At 40.5% G+C, this 24,756-nt stretch overlaps 1 protein-coding gene and 1 long non-coding RNA gene across 3 annotated transcripts in view; one reads left to right on the top strand and one right to left on the bottom strand.

The window, feature by feature from the left end:
* The window catches only part of LOC134344897 (uncharacterized), a 35,786-nt gene extending 24,197 nt beyond the window's left edge, over positions 1 to 11,589 (bottom strand). The window contains exons 1-2 of the long non-coding RNA XR_010017553.1: positions 11,466 to 11,589; positions 7,520 to 7,587 (exon numbers count right to left, since the gene is read on the bottom strand). This is a non-coding gene — a long non-coding RNA (uncharacterized LOC134344897). The remainder of the gene's footprint in view (positions 1 to 7,519; positions 7,588 to 11,465) is intronic.
* The window catches only part of LOC134344896 (protein SPMIP2), a 39,672-nt gene extending 21,226 nt beyond the window's left edge, over positions 1 to 18,446 (top strand). The window contains exons 3-5 of one of the 2 annotated variants that reach the window (XM_063045026.1): positions 6,415 to 6,473; positions 11,206 to 11,365; positions 18,163 to 18,386. In XM_063045026.1, the coding sequence (XP_062901096.1) occupies positions 6,415 to 6,473; positions 11,206 to 11,365; positions 18,163 to 18,243 (300 nt within the window). In that variant the 3' untranslated portion in view covers positions 18,244 to 18,386. Of the gene's footprint in view, positions 1 to 6,414; positions 6,474 to 11,205; positions 11,366 to 18,162 lie in introns of both variants that reach the window. The other variant, XM_063045027.1, reaches the window with a different exon arrangement.
* Positions 18,447 to 24,756: the final 6,310 nt, after the last annotated feature.

Below are 24,756 nucleotides of genomic sequence, written 5' to 3'. Positions count from 1 at the left end.
GCACCCGAGGTCCCAACACAGTAGACCACTGTTATACTAAGATAAGGAATGCCCACCACTCTATGCCCAGATCACATTTCTGACGATCACTTGGCTGTTCTTCTCCTACCTGCATATATATGCAGAAGCTAAAGAGCATAGCCAGAGATTAAGACAACAAAGAGGTGGTCACAGGAGACAGAGGAGCAGCTGCAGGATTGCTTCGAGTCAGTGGACTGGGCCAAGTTCAAGACTTCATCTGCAGATCTGAAAGAATACACCATGGTTGTAATGGACTTGATTAAAACAGCTACAGATGAGTGTGTTCCCACAAAATCATACAGAGTCTTCCCCAGTCAGATGCCTGAATGAACCATGAGATTTGAAATCTGCTGAGAACCAGATCAGAGGCATTCAAGTCTGGTGACCAAGTAAGTTACAGGAGTTCCAAGCATGATCTCTGGAAAGCCATCTCACAGGCGAAGTGACAATTCCGGACCAAACATGAATCAATGATGCTTGACATTTGTGACAGGGCTTGAATACTATTATCTCATAAAGTAAAATTAAGAGACGTTGGAGACAACAGGGACTTTGCTTCCAGATGAGCTCAATGCCTTTTATGCTTGCTTTGACTGTCCAAATGTTAAGGAACCATCATGGACTCCCACCGCCTCTGATGATGCTGTGATTTCAGTCCCTGAGGCCAATGTGTGAGCAGCCTTCAGGCGGGTGAACCAACAGGAAGCATCTGGCCCATAGGAGGTAGCTGGCCAAGTAGTATAGACCAGAGCAACAGGTTAACTGGTTGGGATGTTCACTGAGATCTTTAACCTCTCACTCTGTCAGTGTGTGGAACCCACTTGCTTCAAGTAGGCTTCAATTATACCTGTGCCTAAGAAGGACATGGTAATCTGCAACAATGGCTATCCCCCAGTAGCACTTACATCCACTGTGATGAATTATTTTGAGAGGTTGGTGATGAACTCCCACCTCCCCGATGATCCTGTGATTTCAGTCCCTGAGGCCAATGTGTGAGTAGCTTTCAGGAGGGTGAACCATCAGAAAGCATCTAGCCCAGATGGGGTAGCTGACCAAGTACTAAAGACCGGAGCAACGGGTCCACAGCAGATGCTAGCTCATTGAATCTTCACTGAACCTTGGAACATCTGGACAGCAAAGACGCATACAGCAGAATGCTCTTTATCGACTACAGCTCAGTATTCAATACCATAATCCCATTAAAATTAATCAATAAGTTCAAAGTCCTAGGCCTCAATACTCCTTGTGCAATTGGATTCTGCATTTCTCAATTATAGACCCCATTTAGTTCAGACTGGCAACAACATCTCCTCCATGATCTCCATAGCACAGATGCATCACAACTCGTGTGCTTTGTCCACTGCTCTACTTGTTTGGGTTTATGACCGTGTGGCTAAGCACACCTCCAATGCCTTATTCAAGTTTGCTAGTGACACCACTACCATAAGCTGAATCAAAAATGGTGATGAATCAGCATATACAAGGGACATTGAAAATCTGGCTGAGTGGTGTCGTAACAACAATATATTACTGAATGACAGCAAGACAAAGGAGCTGATTAAGTGATCTCAGGAGAAGGAAACCAAAGGTCCACTGCCCAGTCCTCAGAGGATCAGAGGTGAAGAGGTGAACTTTAAATTCTCAGGTGTTATTTCAGAGGACCAGTCCTGGGTGCAGCATATAAGTGCGATTATGAAGAAAACGGTGCCTCTACTTCCTTAGGATTTTGCAGATTCAGCATGACATCTAAAACTTTGACAAACATCTATAGATGTGTGGTGGGGTATTCTGACTGGCTGCATTACAGCCTGGTATGGAAACTCCAATGCTCTTGAACAGAAAATCTGATAAAAAAGTAGTGGATACAGCCCAGTTTGTCACAGGTAAAGCCCACCCTTATCTACATGAAATGTTGTCGTGGAAAGCAGCATCCATCAGCAGGGACCCCCACTGCCCAATATATGCTCTCTTCTCACTGCTGCCATCAAGAAGGTGTTTCAGGAGCCTCAGAACCCGCACCACCAGGTTCAGGAACAGTTATTACCCCTCAACCATCAGGCTCTTGAACCAAAGGGGATATCTTTATTCAACCCCACTTGCCCCTTCACTGAAATGTTCCCACAACCAATGGACTCACTTTCAAGGACTCTTCATCTCATGTTCTTGACTTCTATTGCTTATTTATTTTTATTTCTTTTTCTTCTATTTCCACCCATTGTTGTCTTCTGTGCTTCGGTTGAATGCTCCAGTTGGTTGGTGTTTCATTGATTCTGTTAAGGTTATTATTCTGTAGATTTATTGAGTATTCCCACAAGAAAATGAATTTCAGGGTTGAATATGGTGACATAAATGTACTTTGATAAAAAAAAATTACTTTAAACTTCTTCCTCAAGAGGGTAAACAAATCTGGTACATTCTACTTGCCCTGACAAATTTTTATCAGTGCACCATAGAAAGCATCTTATCTGCACGTGGCTTGGTATTGCATCTGCTCTGACCATGACTACAAGAAACTGAAAATGGTTGTGGACGTAGTTCAGCACTTGACAGAAAACTAGGCTCCCCTCCTCGGACTCGGGGGTATTTCTCACTGCCTCAGTGAAGCAGCCAGAATGACCAAAGACCCCACCCTCCCCGGACAGTTGCCCCTCTCCCATCAGGCAGAAGATACAAAAGCCTGAAAGCACGTACCACTTGGCTCAAGGACAGCTTCTACTCTGCTGCTCTAAGATTATTGAATGTTTCCTTAGCACAATCAGATCAGAGTCAGAGATCAGAAAAAGAATCAGGATTGTTATCGCTGACATTCGTTGTTTTACAATACATAAAAATTACTTTAAAGCACAACAAGGATGCCTTAAAAAATAGATATTGCAAAACGAGAGTGAAGCAGTGAGGTGGTGTTCATGGGCCGTTCAGAAATCTGATGGTGGAGGGCCAAAAGCTGTTCCTAAAGCTTTTGAGTGTATGTCTTCAGGTTCCCGTACCTCCTCCTTGATGGTGGTAATGAGAAGAAGGCATGTCCAGAATCATGAGTGTCCTTGATGATGGATGTCTCCTTCATGAGACATCACCTTCTGAAGATGTCCTCAACCATGGGGTGGCTTGTGCTGTGATGGAAATGGCCGAGTTTACAATCCTCTCCAGCATCTTTTTTTCCCCAATCCTGTGCAGTGGACCATCCATACCAGACAGTGATGCAACCAGTCAGAATGCTCTCCAAGGTACACCTGTATAAATTTGCAGTAATCTTTGGTGACAGAACAAATCTCCTCAAACTTCTAATGAAATAGACACTGGCATGCCTTCTTCAGGGTTGCTTCAATATGTTGGGCCTCGGGTAGATCTTAGCCAGGAACTTTAAGATAGACTCTTGAACTCTTAATCTACCTTACATAATCTTTCACCTTATTGTCTATCTATGCTGCACTTTCTCTGGAGCTGTTACACTTGATTCTGCATTGTATTATTGTTTTATCTTGTAGAATCTCAATGCCCTGTGTAATGATTTGCTCTGTATGAAAGGTATGCAAGACAAGCTTTTCACTGTATCTCAGTATATGCAACAATAATAAACCAATTCCAGTTCACTCCTATGCTCTCCCCAATGGCCCAAACAGCATTCAGGACACCTAGGCTTATAATCACCATAGAATTAAAATCTGTGTGATTTCAGACTCAAAAGCAGCAAGAAAATAAGTTGAATATTTTATAAGCGCTAACTCTAAAGGAAGGAAGAACGATACAATCAAGATTATTGCAGGGGCAGGGGCTGATCGATGTAAAAAAGCAAACTGGTATGCACAATGAACTTGGAGAATGTTGTAGAGACAGCTCTGGTGGTATTTGTCCAATGAGTTAATCAATATGCTGAGATGCCCATTGCAGACAATGCAGGTGTAAGAAGTTTATAAGAGGGCAGGGATTACTGTTGTCCAATTGGATGAGTGTTGTGTTGAAGATCTTGATCTTCAACAGCCTTTTCCTCATTCAATAAAGGCTGTGCTGGTCTGCTTATTGCAATGACTGCCTCTGCTGAAAGGTAATTCCCAAGATATGGGAAATGGTCATGTTTTCCAGAGTCACAACGTGAACCTTAACTGTCAGAGGGAAATGTGGTTTAGTGAGGGCAGACAGGCGGATGACCCATCTGTGGTGTTTCAACGGCTCTAAGTAGACCTGAAAAAAAGGGAAGAATGAACTCCACAAAACTCTGCTTACAGCAATGTGAAGTGATCATTGAGAGACTACAGAAGAATGTGGGTTGTATTAAAAGGAAATACAGATTACTCATATCTGTGGGCACAGGTGAATTTAGCAGGAAAAACATTCAGTGCTGTAAAAACAAACCAGACGTATTAATGATAGAGCAGTTGTTACTTAACTTGTAATCCAGAGACCGAAGTTCAAAACCCATTCTGTCATGTGTGGAAATTAAATATTATGAATGATTTGGGAAAGCAACAACTGGTCTTGATAATAATGACCACAAAAGTGACTAGTTTGACTTAAAGCCCCAGATATATGACTCCACCTTCTGATGTGGGTTAGGCCAGCCACTCAGTTGTACCATTACTGCAGCATTGAAACTGAGAAAGAATGACACTGGATTGGCATTGACTTCAGCTTACAATGTGGACATACTGTAGCAAAATTAATCCCGATCTAATCAATCTTGCAAAATCTCCCTCAAAGCCATCTAGGTACTGATGACAAAACTGAGGGAGTTCTCCAGTAAATAGTCAGGAAACAGCCTGAGATAGTGTCAGGCAGAGAATAATATATTCCAGACAATATGCTTCAGGATAATTTCTGTGCTTATTATACAGCACAGCAGAAGGGTGAAACTTTTGACCTGCTGCCTCAGCTGCAGTGACCCATGTTGAAGATTGACCTTAGGTTCTGTCAGTAAAAAGTTTGCCTGTTTTCCCTTTGACCATGTGGTTTCCTCTGGGTGCTCCAATTTCCTCCCACATTCCAAAGACATGCGTTGGTCAGTTAATTTGGCAATATAAATTGTATAGTATCTGAAGACATCTGAGGTGAATGTGGGGACAATAAATTTGGGATTAGTATAAATGAGTGATTGATGGTCAGCATGACTCATTGAGCCAAAGGACCCGATCTCATTCGGTTTGATTCTAAGCTCTGTGACAAGATGGCATTCCCTGGTTGTGGGACAGACCCACCAGGGTTGAGGCAATGATGTACAGGTAGGAGGGAGCTGCTCTGAGAATCCTGATGCCCATCATGTCAAACAATTATCATCTGGATCCTCGTACAGCTGTAGAATCCGTGTTCTTTAACAGCATTGAAGAAAGACTGGAAGAAGCAAGGGCACAGAATGTGGGAGAATCACGACATCCATCGGGTAGTGCCACCACTGAGCCGCAGTGTCCTGAAGGCCATTGTGGTCAGACTAGGATTGTTTTCCGAAATATTCCACTGGCGCAAAGTAACTGCCGTCAACCAAAAGCAGCACAGCTGGGGATTCTGTGGCAGCACCTCACAATAAAGACAACAGAGCCACTGGAACACCTCCTCCTGCAGGTTCCGTTCCAGAGGCCACACTGTTCTGACTTGGAACAAAATCACTCGTCCTTCATTGCTGAATCTAAATCCTCGAAATCCCAACCCAGAACAATGAAAATCCCAGTGGCAATAATATTAACTGAAATTAGGTGGAAATCCCAACAAGTTTGAAATGAGTGAGAAAATAAATTAATCACCAAGTATAACTTATATTTATCCCAAATTATACGGGCAGACAAATTAGGGAGTCTATGTAATTTGGAAACAACTATTATGAGATCCATTTCAGTTTATTAAAAGTCTGCAATATATATTGGATCACAATCAAATTCTGATATTTGAAATTCAAATTTAAATTAAAATAGAACAAATGTAATAAAAATCAGAATATGACAAAGTGTTTTCATACAAACAGGAAAGTAATAAAATGGAAATCACAATCTGCAATTCTGCCAGTTATTAAATAATTAACTGATCTTTATCATTATTGATTCAACAGGGAAGCAGTGTTATGAAATCGCATTTAACAGATTAAAGTACACAACTCAGGAACAAGGAGTTTGAAAACCTATGGAACTTCTTCATAATCAATCATTAAGTGGGCTACATGTGTGGTATGCATTTAGGTAACAGTGCTGTTTAACCGCAGAAGGCAATGTTCCATGCAAATACACTTGATAAAAGAAACTGAAATTCAAATTTCAACTTTTTTTAAAATGAAAATCCCTTTTGCTTTGGACCTAATGAAATTATTTGGAAGCTCAACAAATTGCCTCATCTTTGAGAAGTTACCATTAAGTATTACATATAGAAAATATCGGCTTATTCTAAACCATTTTCTTTGTACATATTCATTTATAGCTTGGAGAATTCCGAGAGCGTGCTGAAGACAAAGTGACTCATCGGTATCAAAATCCATGGTGTGTATCTTTGAACATAACATAAAATTGTACATAGCAGCCTTGAGACCACATCCATAAATTTAACAGAAACGATTTGAAATGATGGTTCTTTTGAGATTACAATGCTTGAGTTATTCACTCAGACATTCTCCTTGATGGTTGATGTTATTGATGTTTGTGAATCTCTGCCAATGTACAGTATTTTAGCATACCAAATAGAATCTTGAAAAATATAATTTGTAAAGGCAGGGTTGCACTATATGTGATCTATTGATTTGCTAGATGCCTTTTATTGGCCACTTGCCAGAGTCTATAACATGGTGGCAAGGGCCAGATAAGCAGGAGGCCTTGCTGGGCAATTACTGTAGCTGGAAGCTCACTTTTGTTCCGCTCTGATAAATTGTTGTGGGCTAGTTAAATTCCAGTAGCAGCCCCGTATATATCTGATTGTCCTTACTGCTCTGTGTCAATCCACATGTAAAATTGCTGGAATTTGACAAGAGGAAAAAGATTTACTGTTTCAGATCACTTTTCAGAAGAGGGACATGGATCTGAAATATTGACTTTGCTTCCCTTTCTATAAATGCTGCCTGACATGAAGAATGGTCCCAGCATTTTCTGTTCTAGATTTCTTGTATAACCATATAACAATTACAGCACAGAAACAGGCCATCTCAGCCCTTCTAGTCCATGCCGAACTCTTACTCTCACCTAGTCCCACTGACCTGCAATCAGTCCATAACCCTCCATTCCTTTCCTGTCCATATAGTTGATATAGTTGTATCTGTGGTTCTTTGGTTTTCTACAGTTAACTGTTAGAGGTCAGAATTGGGGCTTATGTGTCCATTAAGCACAGCACATCAAATAAACACAAATTCAGCAAACGTCTAATATTTTTGAAACAACTTGATCTGGAAACTCTTATTGATTGATTTGACCAGATAAAAATAAAACAAAAGCAGATTAGTGCTGAGAATGGAAGATGTTCGCAGGGAAAGTGTTTTCTCTTTCTCAACCACTATAACCACAAAATTTGAAACAATACTCAACGTCATTCCACACACCTTTTCCTGTCTCATGAAACCCGGGTATGTACTTGCAGAATAAGAACAGAAAAAGCTGTATGCAGAATCTGTGGAAGGAGAAACAGTTAGCATTTCAGGTTGTAAGCAATCCATCAGAAGTGGTACATGGGAGAAACTGAGTTAATTTTAAGCAGTGGAACTCAAGAATAACCCATGATTTGATAAATCCATGAACACTACCTTGTTCTTTTTTTTGCACTATTGACTTATTCTGTAATTTAGTCATTTTTATGCCTTTGCACTGTACTGCTGTCACAAAACAACAAATTTCACGTCATATAAATCAGTGAAAATAAACATGATTCTAAATATCAGATTTTTCTCAATTTATAATTGGAAACATTTGTAAAAAGTTTCCATAAAAGAAAAAGCAAACTAACAATTCTGCAACTCTGAAATTAAAACAGAGTATGCTAGAACTCAAACAACAGGAATTCTGCAGATGCTGGAAAATTCAAGCAACACACATCAAAGTTGCTGGTGAACGCAGCAGGCCAGGCAGCATCTCTAGGAAGAGGTACAGTCGACGTTTCAGGCCGAAACCCCAAGGGCCTGTACCTCTTCCTAGGGATGCTGCCTGGCCTGCTGCATTCACCAGCAACTTTGATGTGTGTATGCTAGAACTACTAAGATTGGATAGTTTCTGTGGAGAGAAACAATAACGCCAATTGTCTTTCCACAGAGGTGCATGACTTGCTGGTTCTTTGTAATCTAATAAAGTAGTTAATCCTAGATCAAATGAAGAGCTGGGTAATTATCTAGTATAGAATAAATATAGATACAAGTGGCTAAATAAACTTTGGAGAGGAGGCAATGGAGAAAATGGTAGGGATTTTATAAAAAGTGAAAATAGACAATGCCAATGCCGCATGCATATTTTATGGAGGGACATTTACCCTGTAAAAGAGTGGCTATTTTAACAAAGACCCAAATGCTATTGAGTCACTGGGGCTGCTAAAGAATTTTAAAACAATTTCAATGAAATTAAGCTGTCAGATATATCAGAACACCAGTTGTAGTTCATTGCCTTTTAAACAAGGAAAACATTGTTGGCTTCTTGCTGTTTGGCAGCAATATGAGTAGAAGCCAGCTCACAAACAAACCTTAGAATGCACACTCATGTTTAATGCTACAAGTATCAGTTTCTAGTTGTATCTGATTAAAAGGGAACAGATTTTATATATAATAGCCTCAAAACTGATTCAAGGTTTCAATCTCTATCCATATTCTACACAAAAAAATGTACACACTCCATTAAGACAACTATCTGCAACTATATATTACTTCTCCCTGGGTCCCCTCCTCCTTCCCATCCTCCTATGGTCCACTCTCCTCTCCGATCAGATTCCTTCTCCTCCAAACCTTGACCTTTTCCACACACCTGGCTTCACCTACCACTTCCCAGCCCCTCTTCCCTATCTTTATATTCTGGCATCTTCCCCCCTCCCTTCTCAGTCCTGAAGAAGCATCTCAGTCCAAAACGTCAACTGTCCATTGGATGTTGCTTGACCTGCTGGGTTCCTCCAGCATTTAGTGGGTGTAACTATATGCAAAAGTCTACCTACCAGTTTGATTTTGATGCAAATTTTGAGCACGAAAGACTTTGGATCTGGATTGGTTTGTAAAATTAAATGCTAATTGCAGTTTGAAGGTATCATAAATAGATGCAGGTCATCTTCTTTTGTTTCTTAACTATCAGGTTAACATCATGCTCATGTCCATTCCTTGAGTTCCAGATATGTAGTTACCAGACAGTCTACACTCAATCTCTCACTTTCTTCTCCACAGCAGTCATTAATCTTTTATAGTGGATGCAGCGCTTATTACATTAACCTCAGTCCAAATTTCCCTAGTAATAGCTATAACATGTTGAGCTCAAATGTAATTTTGATGCAAAAGTGTTTCAGAAGTAAGAATGGTAAGCTGAATGACAATGACAAAGTAGTGACGTCATTGGTACACCATTCAAACATTAATCAATAAAAAAGTTTTTTAAAATAATAGATTTTTCATATATCACAGGAACTCAAGAATAACCCATGATTTGATAAACCCATGAACACTAGCTTGTTATTTCTTTTTTCACTCAACTTATTCTGTAATTTGTAGACATTTGTACATCTTTGCACTGTACTAGCCAACTGCAAGAGACTGCAGAACCTGGAATCTGGAGCAAAAGGTAATATGTTGAAGGAACTAAGCAGGCCAGGCAGCATCTGTGCAAGGGAATGGACAGTCAACGTTTCTGGTCAAGACCTTTCATCTGGACTAGAAGATAGAGGGATGACAGGCAGTATAAGAAAGTGACAGGCCTACCCCTTTACAGAGCAGAGTGCTCTCACCAGCCAACAAAAGGCAGGCAGCCAGCATTCATCTTCTGCATTCACCTCAGTCTCCCTCATTGCTTTAATCAGTGAAATGGAGCTGAGCATTGGCTCATGCCCCATCCCACAGCCTTCTCACCACAAGGTTAACTCATGCTACCTCTGCCTCCTGGAATCCTCTCAGAGACTGCAGAGTGCTGAAACATCCCAATGATCTCTAAACTACAAATCAGAGGACTCATCAGTTCCAGAATCCCACTCAAAACGAAAAACAAGCATAAAATACATAAAAGAAGTGAAATATGATCTATCCAGAAGATGTCGACTGAAGGAGCATTGTATGCAGGTGCCATCTTGACTGGAAGTTTCGACCTCCCTAACCTTCCAAGAAAGTAAAGATGTTAGCATGCTTAAAGAGGTTACAAATATCATGGACATTGAACCCATGAACAGTACTTCCTACTTTTTAAAATTTTCTGTTTTATACACTATTTAATTTTTTAAAAATGCAATATATTATATATTTTAATGTAATTCAGTCCCCCCCGCCCCCGATAATATATTGCATCTTACTGCTGTTGCAAAGTTAACAAACTTCACAACATATGCTGGTGATAGGACCTGAGTTATAAGGAATGATTGAATAGATCAGAACTTTATTCCCTAGGACGCAGAAGATTGAGAGGAGATTTGATAGAGATATACAAAATTATGAGGGGTATACAGTAGATAAGGTAAATGCAAGAAGGCTTTTTCTGGAGATTAGGTGAGACTTCAACTAGATGCCATGGGTTAAGGGTGAAAGTTGAAATGTTTAAGGGGAACATGAAGAGAAATTTCTTCACTCAGAGGGTGGTGAGAGTGCCAACTCAAGTAGTTGATGCAATTTTAATTTCAACATTTAAGAGAAATTTGGATAGCTACATGGATGGGAGGGGAAGAGAGGGTTATGGTCCAGGCGCAGGTCCATGGCAGTAGGCAGCTTAAATGGTTAACACGGACTAGATGGACCAAAGAGCCGCTTTCTGTGTTGGAGTTTTCTATGACTCTATGCCTTGATCAGTGGTGAGTCATGAGCAGATACAGGACTGGTCCTGGGGAATGGGGTTTACTACCTGCAGTCATTGGCCTAGTTACCTCTCACCTCTTGGATGGGCCACAGAGTGATGGCTTCCAGTTTAGTGGATCTTCTCACACCATACGGGTTAGTGGGACCACAAGGATCAGGATAAACCCGAGGGGCAGGTCAGGTCAAGCATGATAAAGTCCACGGTGGAAAGGTTCCTACAATCGCATGTGAGACCAATTGATCTAAAATACTAATATTCTCCTAATTGCTAGGCAACCTCCTCCTGCTGTACTTAATCACCTACGAGATGGCAGAGCCTTCCTAGCATGGCCCCTTAAAAGAGTTAGAGAAGGCAGGGAGTCTGCATGGTGGAAAATGACCACAGTCAGCCCCATTCACAATACCGACTCATCTACATCCAACGAAATGCTGGTATGTATCATTTTGTTATCTTACTCATCAAACATAAATCAGTGACACCTGACACCAGGATACTGCCACGCGGCTTCAATAATTCAGCCTTCATACTGACCTTTGCACCTTTTCCCTGTGAACCATTGGGTTTTCTCCAGATGCTCCTGTTTCCTCTGACATACCAAGCGTTGGGGTTAGTAGGTTAACTGGCAACTGCAGGTAGCTGAGTTGTAGAATATGGAGGCAGTGGATGGGAATGTGGGGAGAATAAAACACTTTCTGACTAATATTGACATGGACTTGGAGCCCAAACAAAGAGCTTGTTTCCATGCTGTTTCTCTTTATCAGTACGCTCTTTGGTTTCCAGTAAAACTATTGTAAGTGCAATACAGATTGTCCATTTGATTCCTTGGTCTTAAAATGCTGCAGGATTTGAAGTCAGAGAACCTCAATGAGTTAATTGTTAAGGATGACAACATTGACGGTTTTGTGACCAAGTTTGCAGATTGGTACAAAGATAGGTCGAATGGCAGAAACTGTTGAGGAAGCAGGGAATCTGCAGAAGGACATAGGCAGATTAGGAGAATGGAAGAAGTGACGGATAGAATACAGTGCAGGGAAGTGAACAGCCATGTTTGCTGTTAGAAGGAATAAAGGTGCAGGTTATTTTCTAAATGGGGAGTGAATATAGAAATCGGAGGTGCAAAGGGATGTGAGAGTCCTAGTCCAGGATTCCCTAAAGGTTAACTTACAGGTTGAGATGGTAGTAAGGAAGGCAAATGCAATGCTAGCGTTCATTTCAAGAGGACAAAAATATCAAAGCAACGATGCAATGCTGAGGCATTATAAGGCATTGATTGGTCCATATTTCCAGTATTGTGGGCAGATTTAGGCCCCATATCAAAGAAAGGATTGACTTAATTGAAGAATGAAAGGGTTGAAGTAAAAGGCCCATTTTAATGGCTTTGGTCTGTGCCTGCTGGAGTTTAGAAGAATGTTGGGAGATCTCATTCAAACTCATCCAATATTGAAAGGCCTAGACAGAGTAAACGGGGAGAGGATGTTTCGAATAATAGAAAGTCTAGGTCCAGAGGGTACTATTGTGCATTCAATATTTCAGTACTATTTGAATAATATTGTAAATGAATTGTTTAAGCATCTTCTGTTCTTTATATAATTCATTGCAGGTTATATGTAAAAGTACATGAATGGCATACGTCATCACACCACCATGTCATTGGTGCGTGTCGCTGAAGTACAAATAAAACTAGAGTACATAGCAAACAACAGGAATTCTGCAGATGCTGGAAATTCAAGCAACACACATCAAAGTTGCCGGTGAACGCAGCAGGCCAGGCAGCATCTCTAGGAAGAGGTACAGTCGACGTTTCAGGCCGAGACCCTTCGTCAGGACTCGGCCAGGCAGCATCTGTAGGAAGAGGTGCAGTCGACATTTCAGGCCGAGACCCTTTGTCAGGACCAACTGAAGGGTCTCGGCCTGAAACGTCGACTGCACCTCTTCCTACAGATGCTGCCTGGCCTGCTGCGTTCACCAGCAACTTTGATGTGTGTTGCTAGAGTACATAGCCTCAGGATTCAGGGGAGTAAATTTAAGATGGAGATGAGGAGGAACTGCTTTTCCTAGAGAGTGGTGAATCTGTGGATTTCTCTGCCCAGTGAAGCAGTGGAGGCTACCTCAGTAAATATACTTAAGACAAGGTTGGAGAGATTTTTGCACAGTAGGGGAATTAAGAGTTATGGGGAAAAGACAGGTTGGTGGAGATGAGTCCATGGCCAGATTAGCTGTGATCTTATTGAATGGCGGAGCGGGCTCAACGGGTCAGATGGCTGACTCCTGCTCCTATCTCTTATGTTCTTATGTAGACGAGTTATTCCCGGCTCTGTGTTTTTCTTTTAATTAGTTTTATGCTTTGGAGTTACAAAACATTACAGTGGCAATGAGGTAGTTTTCAGACAAGCCAGAGACAACACCTACCTGCTGAAGCACAGCAAGTCGTACAACTTTTTAAAAAAAGCACAGTGAGACATCAAAGTCTAAAAAAAAAATGTGTAGCACGTTTTATTTCTTTGGAACAGCACATAGTTTCTTCGGAAAAAGAGAGTAGAGTTTAAAAAAAGTGTTATAAACAGATTACTGAGTGATAATAATCGTAAATTTAAGAATAAAGGCAGAAATGGCTGGTTACATCAGAAAGATAGACTCGTTCAATTGCAGAAAGGATAACTGGGTGATATACACTGAGTAAATTGAGCAGTATTTTAAAGCAAATGAAATAGCCAATGAAAAGCAAGTGCCAGTTTTGCTGAGAGTAATAGACAGAAGAGCACACAGTTTGCTTATAAATTTGACTGTTCCAATCAAGCCAGCGGAAATGAGCTTTGCTGCTATTGTGAAAGTAATGCAGGGACATTTAGAACCAAAATCGTTGCTGACTGCAGAACACTTTAGCTTTCATAAGTGGAATCAAAAAGGGAAACCCATTTCAGCATACGTGGCTGAATTGAAGAAAATGTCTGAGCATTAATGATAGGCTTAATGATGCACTGAGACATCGTTTAGTATGTGGAATCTTACAAGAAGGCATTCTAGAATGGCTTTTAACTGAACCACAACTCATTTAAAAGAACAGTTGAAATCACTGTATCAATGGAAACAGCACTCAGAAATGTAATTGAGTTGCAGTTAGCAATGAAAGTTAGTGTGAATAAACAAAAACCAGCCTGGCCAAACAAATTGTGTTATTGTTGTGGCAAGTGCTCATATACACCAGACTTTAAAAGCAAAACTTGCAGAAAATGCAACAAAGTTGGACACATATAAAGAGCATGTTGTGCAGACAAAAATAAATGGACAACACAGGAAAGAGAAATAGATTAAAAAATCAACTTGAAGTTTCAAAAAGTGCGCCAAAAAAAGTGTTAAAAGATTTCGGTGAGAGTATTGTTGAATATGACATTTGCTCTATTTTCAACCACATGGTGTCATAGAAAAATACAACACATAGAGGCCTTTGGCCCATCTAGTCCATGCTGAATCGTTTAAACTGTATACTCCCATCAACCTGCACCCAGACCATAGCCCTCCATACCCCTACGCGAACTTGTCTTAAGTGTTGAAATCAAGCTTGCATGTACCACTTGTGCTGGCGACTTGTTCCATACTTTCACAACCCTCTGAGCGAAGAGGTTTCCTCCCAAGTTCCCCTTAAATGTTTCATCTCTCACCTTTAAGCCATGACCTTAAATTTTAGTTTCACCCAACATCAGTGGAAAAAACCTGCTTGCATTTACTCTATCTATACCCCTTATAATTTTGTATACCTGTGGCAAATCTCTCCTTAATCCTCTACTTTCCAAAGAATAAAGTCCTGATATATTGTCTTTCCTTATAACTCAGGTCCTCCAATCCCAGCAACACCCTTGTAAATTTTCTCTGTACTCTTTCAAACTTATTTACATCTTTCCTGTAGATAGGTGACCAAAATGGCACACAATACTCCAAATTAGGCCTCACCAACGTCTTATACGACTTCAACATAACATCCCATCTCCTATACTCAGTACTTTGATTTATGAAGGCAAAAGTGGCAAAAGCTTCCTGTGGCACCACTTTCAATGAATTATGGATCTGTATTCCCAAATCCCTTTGAATGGTAGGGCACCAAGGAGTGTGGTAGAACCTGGTTAGTCCTACCAAAGTGCAACACCTCACACTTGTCTGCATTAAATTCCATCTGCCATTTTTCTAGCTGGTCCAGATCCTTCTGCAAGCTCTGATAGTCTTCCTTGCTGTCCACTACAGCCCTCAATCTTGATATCATTCACAGATTTGCTGATCCATTTAACCAGCTACCATCTACTACCACTCTCTGTCTTCTCCCACAAAGCCAACGTCTAATCCAATTTACTACCTCATCTTGAATGTCGAGCAACTGAACCATCTTGACCAACCTCCCATGCATGACCTTGTCAATATACCTTACTAAAGTCCTTGTAGATAACATCCACTGCCTTGCCTTCATCCACTTTTCTAGGTAACTTCCTTGAAAAACTCTACAAGATTGGATTAGACACGACCTACCATGCAGGAAGCCACACTGACTATCCTTAATCAGTCCATGTCTATCCAAATACTTATACATCTGATCCCTTAGAATATTTTTCAATAACATTCCCACAACTGATGTCAGGCTCAGCAGCCTCTAATTTTCTGCTTTATGTCCAGAGCCTCTCTTCTCTTAAACAGTGGATCAACATCAGCTATCCTCCAATCCTCTGGTACCTCGCCTCTCACTAAGTATAATTTAAGTATCTCTGCTCGGGTATCTACAATTTCTGCACTTGCCTCCCACAGGGTCTGAGGGAACACCTTGTCAGGCCCTGGAGATTTATCCACTCTAATTTGCGTCAAGACGGCAAACACCTCCTCCTCTGTAATCTGTATAGGATCCACGACCTCACTGCTGGTTTGCCTCACTGCTATACACTCCATGTCAATCTCCCGAGTAAACACAGATGCAAAAATCCATTTAAGAACTCCCCTGTCTCTTTTGGCTTCACGCATGGATTACCATTCTGATCTTCCAGAGGACCAATTTTTGTCCCTTGCAATCCTTTTGCTCCTAGCATATCTGTAGAATACCTTCGGATTTTCCTTCACCTTGTCTGCTTGGGCAACCTTATTCTCTGCATAGATTTCAAAAGCTGGTGTGCTCAGTACGCCCAAATTTAGCTCCAATGCAACCTCATAGCAGTTAATAGCAAGCAATCTGCAGTCATGCTAATTAATTAAGCTCGCATTTTTAATTCTAATTTAATTACTACTACAGGGAGGTCATGCATCCCATTGGGTTCATGTCTGCTCCCAGCAAAGCAGTCCCATGAGTCTTATATTCCTTTATTTTTGTTTTTTTCTCTATTCCTACAACTTATTTGCTCTCAAACACCATTAACCCTTCATAGCTCCCCCACCCACCTACCTACAGTAATTCATGGGCAACTTTCTAACCCACCTTGGGATATGAGAGAAAAAACAGAAAACTCTGGGGAAACCCATTTGGTGCAAGTGCCATACTGACAACACCAGAGATCAGAATCCAACTCATGTCCCTGGAGTTGAGGCAACAGTGCTCTGCCACCATATCAACTAGTAATAAGGACATGGGGAAGGACTATCCCCCCCCCCAAAAAAAGGGTTTCTTACATTAGTTCCAACGTGTTTAGAAATACAGCATTCAAGATTTGTTACCTTTCTTTCAGCGTGGTTGTACGACAAACTAGGTAAATGCAAAACCACAAATTAGAGTGAACATTACTTCTGTTAATTCTCACTTCAGTTAAGATGATCAGCATAAATCACTGAATGCCTAGCACAGAATGCTGCTGTAATACTCAGCCATCTATGTCACTGCTCTGAAAAGGCCGATTTTAATGATGGGATCTAACTGGAATCATAGCATGGTTCTTTTCATATACAAATACAGGTAACTTCACTTGTGTCCTTTGACCTTAACCTTGAAAAATAAATCAGACTCTAGTGACACAAAGAAGACGTCTTGTGGGTTGTACATAAAGATACCGCAAATAAAACTTAAAATTAGTTCAGAGGAACCAAAGTCAGTTCTCCACGGAATCAAGTATGGCAAGCTGAGAAGTTTCATATGTTAAACACGTTTTGCCGATGAAAACTAACACCACCATTCAGAATTTAATATAAATAAATGGATAGAACTTTTCCTCTATGCAAAGCTTCAGAAATTACCAACTCTTAAGTTACTTGTGGGCCAATGGGTACCATTGTCTGGCAGCTTAGCTGCTCTCAGGGGGAAAAAAACACATTTGATGGATTAATAACTTTGAAGTTGGGCATCCATCTCAGACTGTTCTTGATTGCTACACAGTGATGGAGTTAGTGAATGAGGCTTGGATGTCTCCACAGTTAATTATCCTGCAGCCAGTCACTCCAGAATCTAAGAAGCAGAGTTAGGTTCCAGAATTTTGTGACCCATTTGAATAAAAGCCAGAAAGAAGCAGAACAGAAACTGTGTGTACACTAAGCTAAAAGCAAAGCAACTCAAAATAATATTTGAATGTGTGAAAACATCGCACAGATGCCCTGAATTGAGCAAATAATTTATCTGTAGAGGCTAAAGCATGGAACTTCAATTTCCAATGTCTTAGTGACTCAGTTAATATCACCATTACTGGGTATTAAAGTTTCATAAAAGGTTGTTAAAGTATTCAATTACATTGCAAAAATATAAAAATAGTAAAAACTAAAAGGAATTTTCCTTATACTTGTAGAGTCATACATGTGACTTTTTGCCCATCTGCACCATTCATTATCCTCCTATGCCCTGCCTAGATAGGGTTGAATCATGTTCCAATATCGATATTCCCTTTAGAATTCCTGCTTCTCATCTTAAACCAATGCTGTCTGGGTGTCGATACCCCTACATTGGGGGAGATGAGGAGAGATTCGAGTACTGACTGTATCTATATCTCCTATCATTTTATATACCTCTACCCATCGAACCTGGACGGAAAGTTCTGATTCCTTCTTAACTTTTTTTTTAAGATACACAAATGCAGTATGCCAGGATTGCATTTCACCTACAAAACCCTGGAGTTCCAAGTTATTCTACCTTGTTGATGCTCTAGATCTAGATGTTGTCCTTCAGTATACCACTTCTTGAAAGTAAACTGATTTTTTTAAAAAAATCATTAAGTGTGAACAAAAAATATTCTGAGTTGTCATTACATTATGTCCTAAAATGTAATATTTTTTCCTCTAGGATTGTGAGCCACTACCACCCTGTGAAGAGGGAGCTGCCATTCCATTCATCTCCAATGAACACATCGTTGAAAGCCCTTAGTTCAGATTGTTATGGATTTCCCTTTGAATTTCTCATCTCACTTTATTCCACGTTGATCACTGAAAATCTAACTGAATACAAGATGCAGCATGCTCAATACCTCAATCAGGTGCAGACTTCCAAATCATCTGCAGTTAGTTGAATCACTGTATTACATTCCATTTCAAAATGATCAAAAATTGCATCTTAACTATATTGATAACTTCCAGACGTACTTTTGGCAATGTAGATAATAAAAATAGATTTTACCATGAAATCTTAAATCACCTCTGCTTTAGTTAACAAATGTAATTATTCAGAGGCCTATTTGATGAAAAAAATTCAAGTCATTTAGTACTTACAGGAAACGATTTTTGTGAGAGTTTAAATTGTATCTGGTATGGAACAGGTATTATGCGGCAGGAAAATGTCTGTTCCTAGTGTAAGGAAAACAGGTTTCCAAAAGATTTTTCTGACATCAGTTTAGATTGCAAAACTTTGCAGATCATTTTCCTACTTCCTTAGCAAGGACTACTTTCTTAGCAAAGGATTACTTTCTTTTAGGGAAAAAAAATGGTTTGTATTGCAACTTTCTTGACTTCTGGATGATCTGTGATACTTATTCCCAAAAAGTACTTTTCAAGTGTAGCCACATTTGTAATGTGGGAATTGGAACAACTAATTTATGCACAGCCAGCTCCTGATGTGTGCTGACCATCTGAAAGACATCACTTCCAACAATGCAATACTCTCTCAAGAAAGTGTAGGTGCATCACCCTGGATTTGCTCCCCAGTCTCTGACAGGTGAGAATACGGTCAACTAAGTTATGGCTGTAATCATGTCTCAGGAGTGCCACCATGTGGACAGATCTTTGTTGGCCAATTTTAATGCAAATAAAAATAAGCAAAACAAAAATGCAGATGCTGGAAGGCTGAAACCAAAACAGAAAAACTCTGGGAAAACACGGCAGATCAAGCAACACGCACAGAAAAAGAAACAGTCTAGGTGGTGACCCTTCAACAGAAACCTATATCAGGGCTTAGCCCAGTCACTGATTACCTTTCCGTACCTGTCCCACTGGTGATTGAGATTATCAGTTGATACCACGGGTGATTGGCAATTGTAGCAGAGGGCCACACATGGTCTCCTGGCAAGATCGAATAAGCCCAATGGAAGCAAATCAAAAAACAATTTTTATTTGCATTACATCTTATAATAGAAAGTAGATTGATGTGCTAGATCAATGTTCAAAGTAAATTTTATTTTCAAAGTGCATATATGTCACCATATACAAACCTGAGATGCATTTTCCTGTGGGCATACTCAGCAAATCTATAGAATAGTAAATACAATAGAATCAATGAAAGATCAGAGTGCAGAAGACAACAAACTTTGAAAATGCAAATATAAATACTGCAAATAGCAATAAATAACTAGAACGTGGGATAAGATAGAGTCCTTAAGGTAAAATAATTGGTTGTGGGAACATTTCAGTTATGGGGTGAGTATAGTTATCCCCTTTTGTTCAAGAGCCTGACGGCTGAAGGGTAGTAACCGTTCCTGAACCTGATGGTGCGAGTCCTGAGGCCCTTGTACCTTCTACCTGGTAGCAGCAACGAAAAGAGAGCATGAGCTGGGTGGTGGGAATCTCTGATGATGGATGCTGCTTTCCTATGACAGTGTTTCATGTAGATGTGCTCAGTGGTTGGGAGGACTTCACCTGTGATGTGCTGGGCCAAATCCACTACTGAACCCTAATGACCACAACACGCTGGCCAGTGTCTTTTCGGTGAGAGCGGCTCAGGACTGGACAGCAACTTTATCCAAATTAGATGGGTTGAGTTGTTCTCCGACCTTGGCAATGTACTTGCAAATGTTTCGTCACCATACAAGGAGACATCATGCTAATTGTGGTGTGTCCTCCAACTGCTTGGCCTTTATATACTTATCAATCAGCTGATTGGTTGTCCTTTCAGACACTCAGTTGAGACGTGAGGAGGAAATCTCGTCGCTGATTGGTTGTAGAGTGAACTTTGTGCATTGGGGTCTGGAATTTTGCCCGCATTGGCTCATAAATAGGATCAAGGTCTATCTACATGTCTGTTTACAGAATTGCTCAGGGAAAACCACGCTTCTAGGAATACTCCACAAGCTGATGCCCAGTTGAATTTGTGCTCCTCTCGATCTTCGTGGGTAGAGACGAGGGAGAGAGGGGTTTACCTAAGTTGCCTGAAGGAAAAGCATTCAATCACAAGGCAGTCACCTCTCAATATGGGACCACTGGCACCCCTCCTTCTGCCTCCCCTCAATACCTGTGCAGTGGTCATTCTGTCAGTCACCCAGCTCAGAGGCACAGTTTGACTAGTGACCAATGTTGTTTTAAATAGGACTTGTTTTGCAGAGCTACTGCTTCATGGGGAGACTCACCCCCAGAAACCTCTGCTAGGGGTGACACCGAGGGAAATTCACCTGTGTTTTTTCAGTCAGAGATAAACTGTCATTGCTTGGCTGCAGGCACCAATATCCTGATAATTCAACACTTTCAGGCTTGGGCACATCCTTTGCTGGTTATGGTCTAGGCCAGGAATAATCACACACATGCCAGTCTACTTCCTATAACAACGCCAGAAAGCTGCTAACTCAGCACTAGGTGAGATGGAGCATGATGGTCGCAAGAGTCGGGTTATCTGCATGAATCACACTAGATTCTGAAATTAATTTTCAGGATAGATGTTGAGTTGCCTTATGCAGTTGAAGCTAAAACGAGTTTTTTGCAGCAGCTGATTGGTAAATAGGCATACGGAGAAGGGCTCATCCTTTCAAAGAAAAAGTTCAAAGTAAAATTTATCGAAGTCACCACATACGCGTCACCACGTACAACCCTCTGATTCTTTCTCCTGCGGGCATGCTCACCAATAGAATAGTAACTATAAACCGAATCAATGAATGAGCAAGAACATAGAAGACAACAAACTATGCAAATGCAAATATAAATATAAACAAACAACAATAAACAATGAAGGCATGAAATAAGACAGAGTCCTTAAAGTGAGATCATTGGTTGTGGGAACATCTCAATCGATAAGTGTAGTTATCCTCTTTTGTTAAAGAGTCCAATGGTCTCAGTTTGACATGTCAACTACTCATTTCCCTCCACAGATGCTGCCTGACCTGCTGAGTCCTTTAGGAGTGAGTCTGATGCTCTAGGTTAAAAGTTTGATATTGTTTGTAATGTTGAGGACAAGCTGAGGTTCATATTTCACATTTACAGGTTCATCCAGGAATGTAAGTTTGGCAGAGTAGAATTAAACATGATTTAATTCAAACCAGTTTGACAATGGTGAGAACAAAGCCAATGCTGTAGATAAAGTGGACAATTGTAAAATATCAGATGGATTAAACATGCAATATTCGGGCTCTGGTCTTTGCTGGGCCCAGAAATATATTGCACAGTGTTAGAAGAAGAAAGGGAAGACAAAGCAATGGAACGATGCGATGGATCTATATGAAAATCAGCAGTCACACATTCAACTGAAAATAAAGGGCTGCAGCACTGAAAAGTTCAAAGAACTTTAGAATTCAGTCAACAGGACCTCAGCTGCAAACAACAGGCTTGCAGGCAGCGAGACAAAACATCAAAATTATTCATTAATTTCTGCTACATTGGAAGAGAGTTCATTTTCTGGTGTCATAACAGCTTAAATTAGAACACTTTTGACTTTTTGGTTCAAGAATGTGACATTGTGGCCTGGAGTGTTTCGATGAGATTTCTAGCTTGTCATCTGCTCATTATATTTCGGTGTAACCAGATAACATTCATGATGGCTGAGAGCAGCTGGGTGGCATCAACATACTTCTGGTATTTTATAAATGACAGAGTTAGATTTACAACATTTTTCATTTGAGCTGCATAGAATGACTGAGATCTTGCATGTTTGGATTTTTTTTACATCGAATCTTGCATTTGTGCATCAAGTCAAAAATTTTGTATTCACAAGTCAACCAAACTTCAGGCCCATTTGGCTCCTTCCCTATACCTCAGTCTATTTTAATAACATTTTAAAAGTTCAAACCAAAATTAATATCAGAGTATGTGTATGTCACCACATACAACCCTGTGATTCATTTTCTTGCAGGCATACTCAATAAATCCTATACCAAAAAAAAAATCAGTGAAAGACCACTCCAACAGGTCAGACAACCAGTGTGCTAAAGACAACAAAAAATGTAAATACAAGAAGGGGAAAAAAAAATAACAAATAAATAAATAAGCAATAAATTATGAGAACATGAGATGAAAGTGTGTTCATTGGTTGTGGGACCGGGTCAGTGATGAGGCAAGTGAAGTTATGCCCTCTAGTTCAAGAGTCTGATGATTGAAGGGTAATAACTGTTCCTGAACCTGGTAGTGTGAGTCTTGAGGCTCCTGGACTTTCTTCCTGATGGCAGCCCAGTAAGAGAGCCTGTCCTGTACAGTGGGGGTCCCTGATGATGGATGCTGCTTTCCTGCGGCAGTGCTCCATATGAATGTGCTCAATGGTGGTGAGGGTTTTACCCGCGATGGACTGGACCCTATCCACTACTATTGTAGGATTTTCTATTCAAGGGCATTGGTGTTTCCATACCAGGCTGATATACTCTCCACCACACATCTACAGAATTTTGTCAAAGTTTTTGATGTCATGCTGAATCTTCAGAAACTTCCAATGAAGTAGAGGCACTGCTGTGCTTTCTTCGTAATTGAATTTACACACTGAGCCCAGGACACACCCTTTGATGGCCGACAAATGTTCCATAGTTTCCTACTGTGACCACCTCAGATTCTTGTGCTTTCATAACCACCAACTAAACGACAAAATTCTGGAGTACCATATGAGAGTTCGTGTATTTGATAGCTTCCCTCACCAGCCGTGGCAATCTATTGCCTTAAGAGGACAGTTATCACAGGAGAGAAAGAATTCAGGACCGAAGCACGGATGATTCTAGCACAGAAGAAGCAGTAAGTGTGCTGAGGCCAGTACAAACATGTTGGCACAGTCTAATCTCAGACTGCTTAAGATCACATCCAATAGTGCAATGTTAACTGGCTCTGCACTTCCTGCTGGTTCCCACCATGAACATCAAGGCCAGAATTTTCAAAGTGGGAATGGCTAAAAACTGTATTAAGACTGTTTTCAAGACCATTCTCTGAGACTAACCACCTTTTGCCAAAAACTTAATGGAATGATAAGTTGACTTTTAGTTTCAGTAGTAAAGTTTGACTTCCTATGGAGTGATTTAGCCTCTAGGATGCAGTTCCTTTTGTAAGAACTTCACTTCCTGTACGCAAGTTTTTAAAAAAAATATCATTTCCTGCACGTGATAAATCTGATTACATTTGATGACCATGGTGCAAGATACTCATCTCATCCACTCTTTATTTGCCCTTGAAACAGCAATATCCATGAGACTGAAGTTTTTGGTTATATTGGTAAACATTTTTAAGTATTATGTTTATTGCTTATTGTTATTAAGTTATCATCGCGCCGCAAGTTTACTCTTGTTTACATGACAGTTACGTAGGTTGACAACACTCCAGCCAAGAAGCAACCAAATGGATTGGGCTTCCATACATTTGAAATATCTCAGAAATGACAGCTCAACTGCTCCAAGAACAGAGAATTTCAGTTGCGCACAAACCAACAGCAGCGTTGATGAGAGTACTCTGCAGACCAAAAGAACAAACCAAGCTATTAGACAAGATTAGTGTGATCTATATCTACAAAATCCAATGCGGGACTGCAGCAAATATTAAGTCAGCTAAACTGGGTGAAAACCATCCAGAAGGACCCATGAATGTCAACTGATTGTAAAGCAGCATGACCAACTCTCCGTAGTCTCTAGCCATTAAGACCGGGACGACCACATATTTGACTGGGCATCGGTGAATGTTCTGGTGCAAGCAAACACATGGCATGCAAGAGAATATCTAGAAGCATGGTTCTCTGCAAAACAATTCTGTAAACAGACATGCAGATCTCAATCCTATTTACGAGCCAATACAGGCAAAATTCCAGACTACAACACTCAGAGTTTGCCACACTACCAATCTGCGATAAGACCTGCATCACAGTTGAGTTTCAGAAAAGGCGGATAATCAGCTGACTGATAAGTATATAAAGGCCAAGCATTCAGAGGACTCACCACAAATGAACACATCACTGATGATGTCTCACTATATGATGATGACGACATGTTTGCAAATGGATTGCCAAGATCGGAGAACAATTCAATCCAACCATTTTGTAATCCACATGGATAGCTGATAACCCAATGATAGGAACACTGAAATTTCCAGGTCCAGGTAAGGAACACCCCAAGCACTTTCCTCTAACACATATTTAATGGGTCCTAGTTTCTAATTCTCTTATTTGTTCATCGCTGCCATCCCCATCTTTGTTCCATCTGTCCATAAACCCCTTCCCACCAAGTTTCACCTTATCAGCTCTATCCCCCACCACATCCACCCCCCATCCTATAATAATGTATGCCAG

Source organism: Mobula hypostoma, chromosome 4 (genome assembly GCF_963921235.1).
Source record: "Mobula hypostoma chromosome 4, sMobHyp1.1, whole genome shotgun sequence".
In the NCBI taxonomy this organism is placed as follows: Eukaryota; Metazoa; Chordata; class Chondrichthyes; order Myliobatiformes; family Myliobatidae; genus Mobula; species Mobula hypostoma.
The sequence above is the reverse complement of the archived record's forward strand: the minus strand, read 5'-3'. Positions and strand labels throughout refer to the sequence as shown.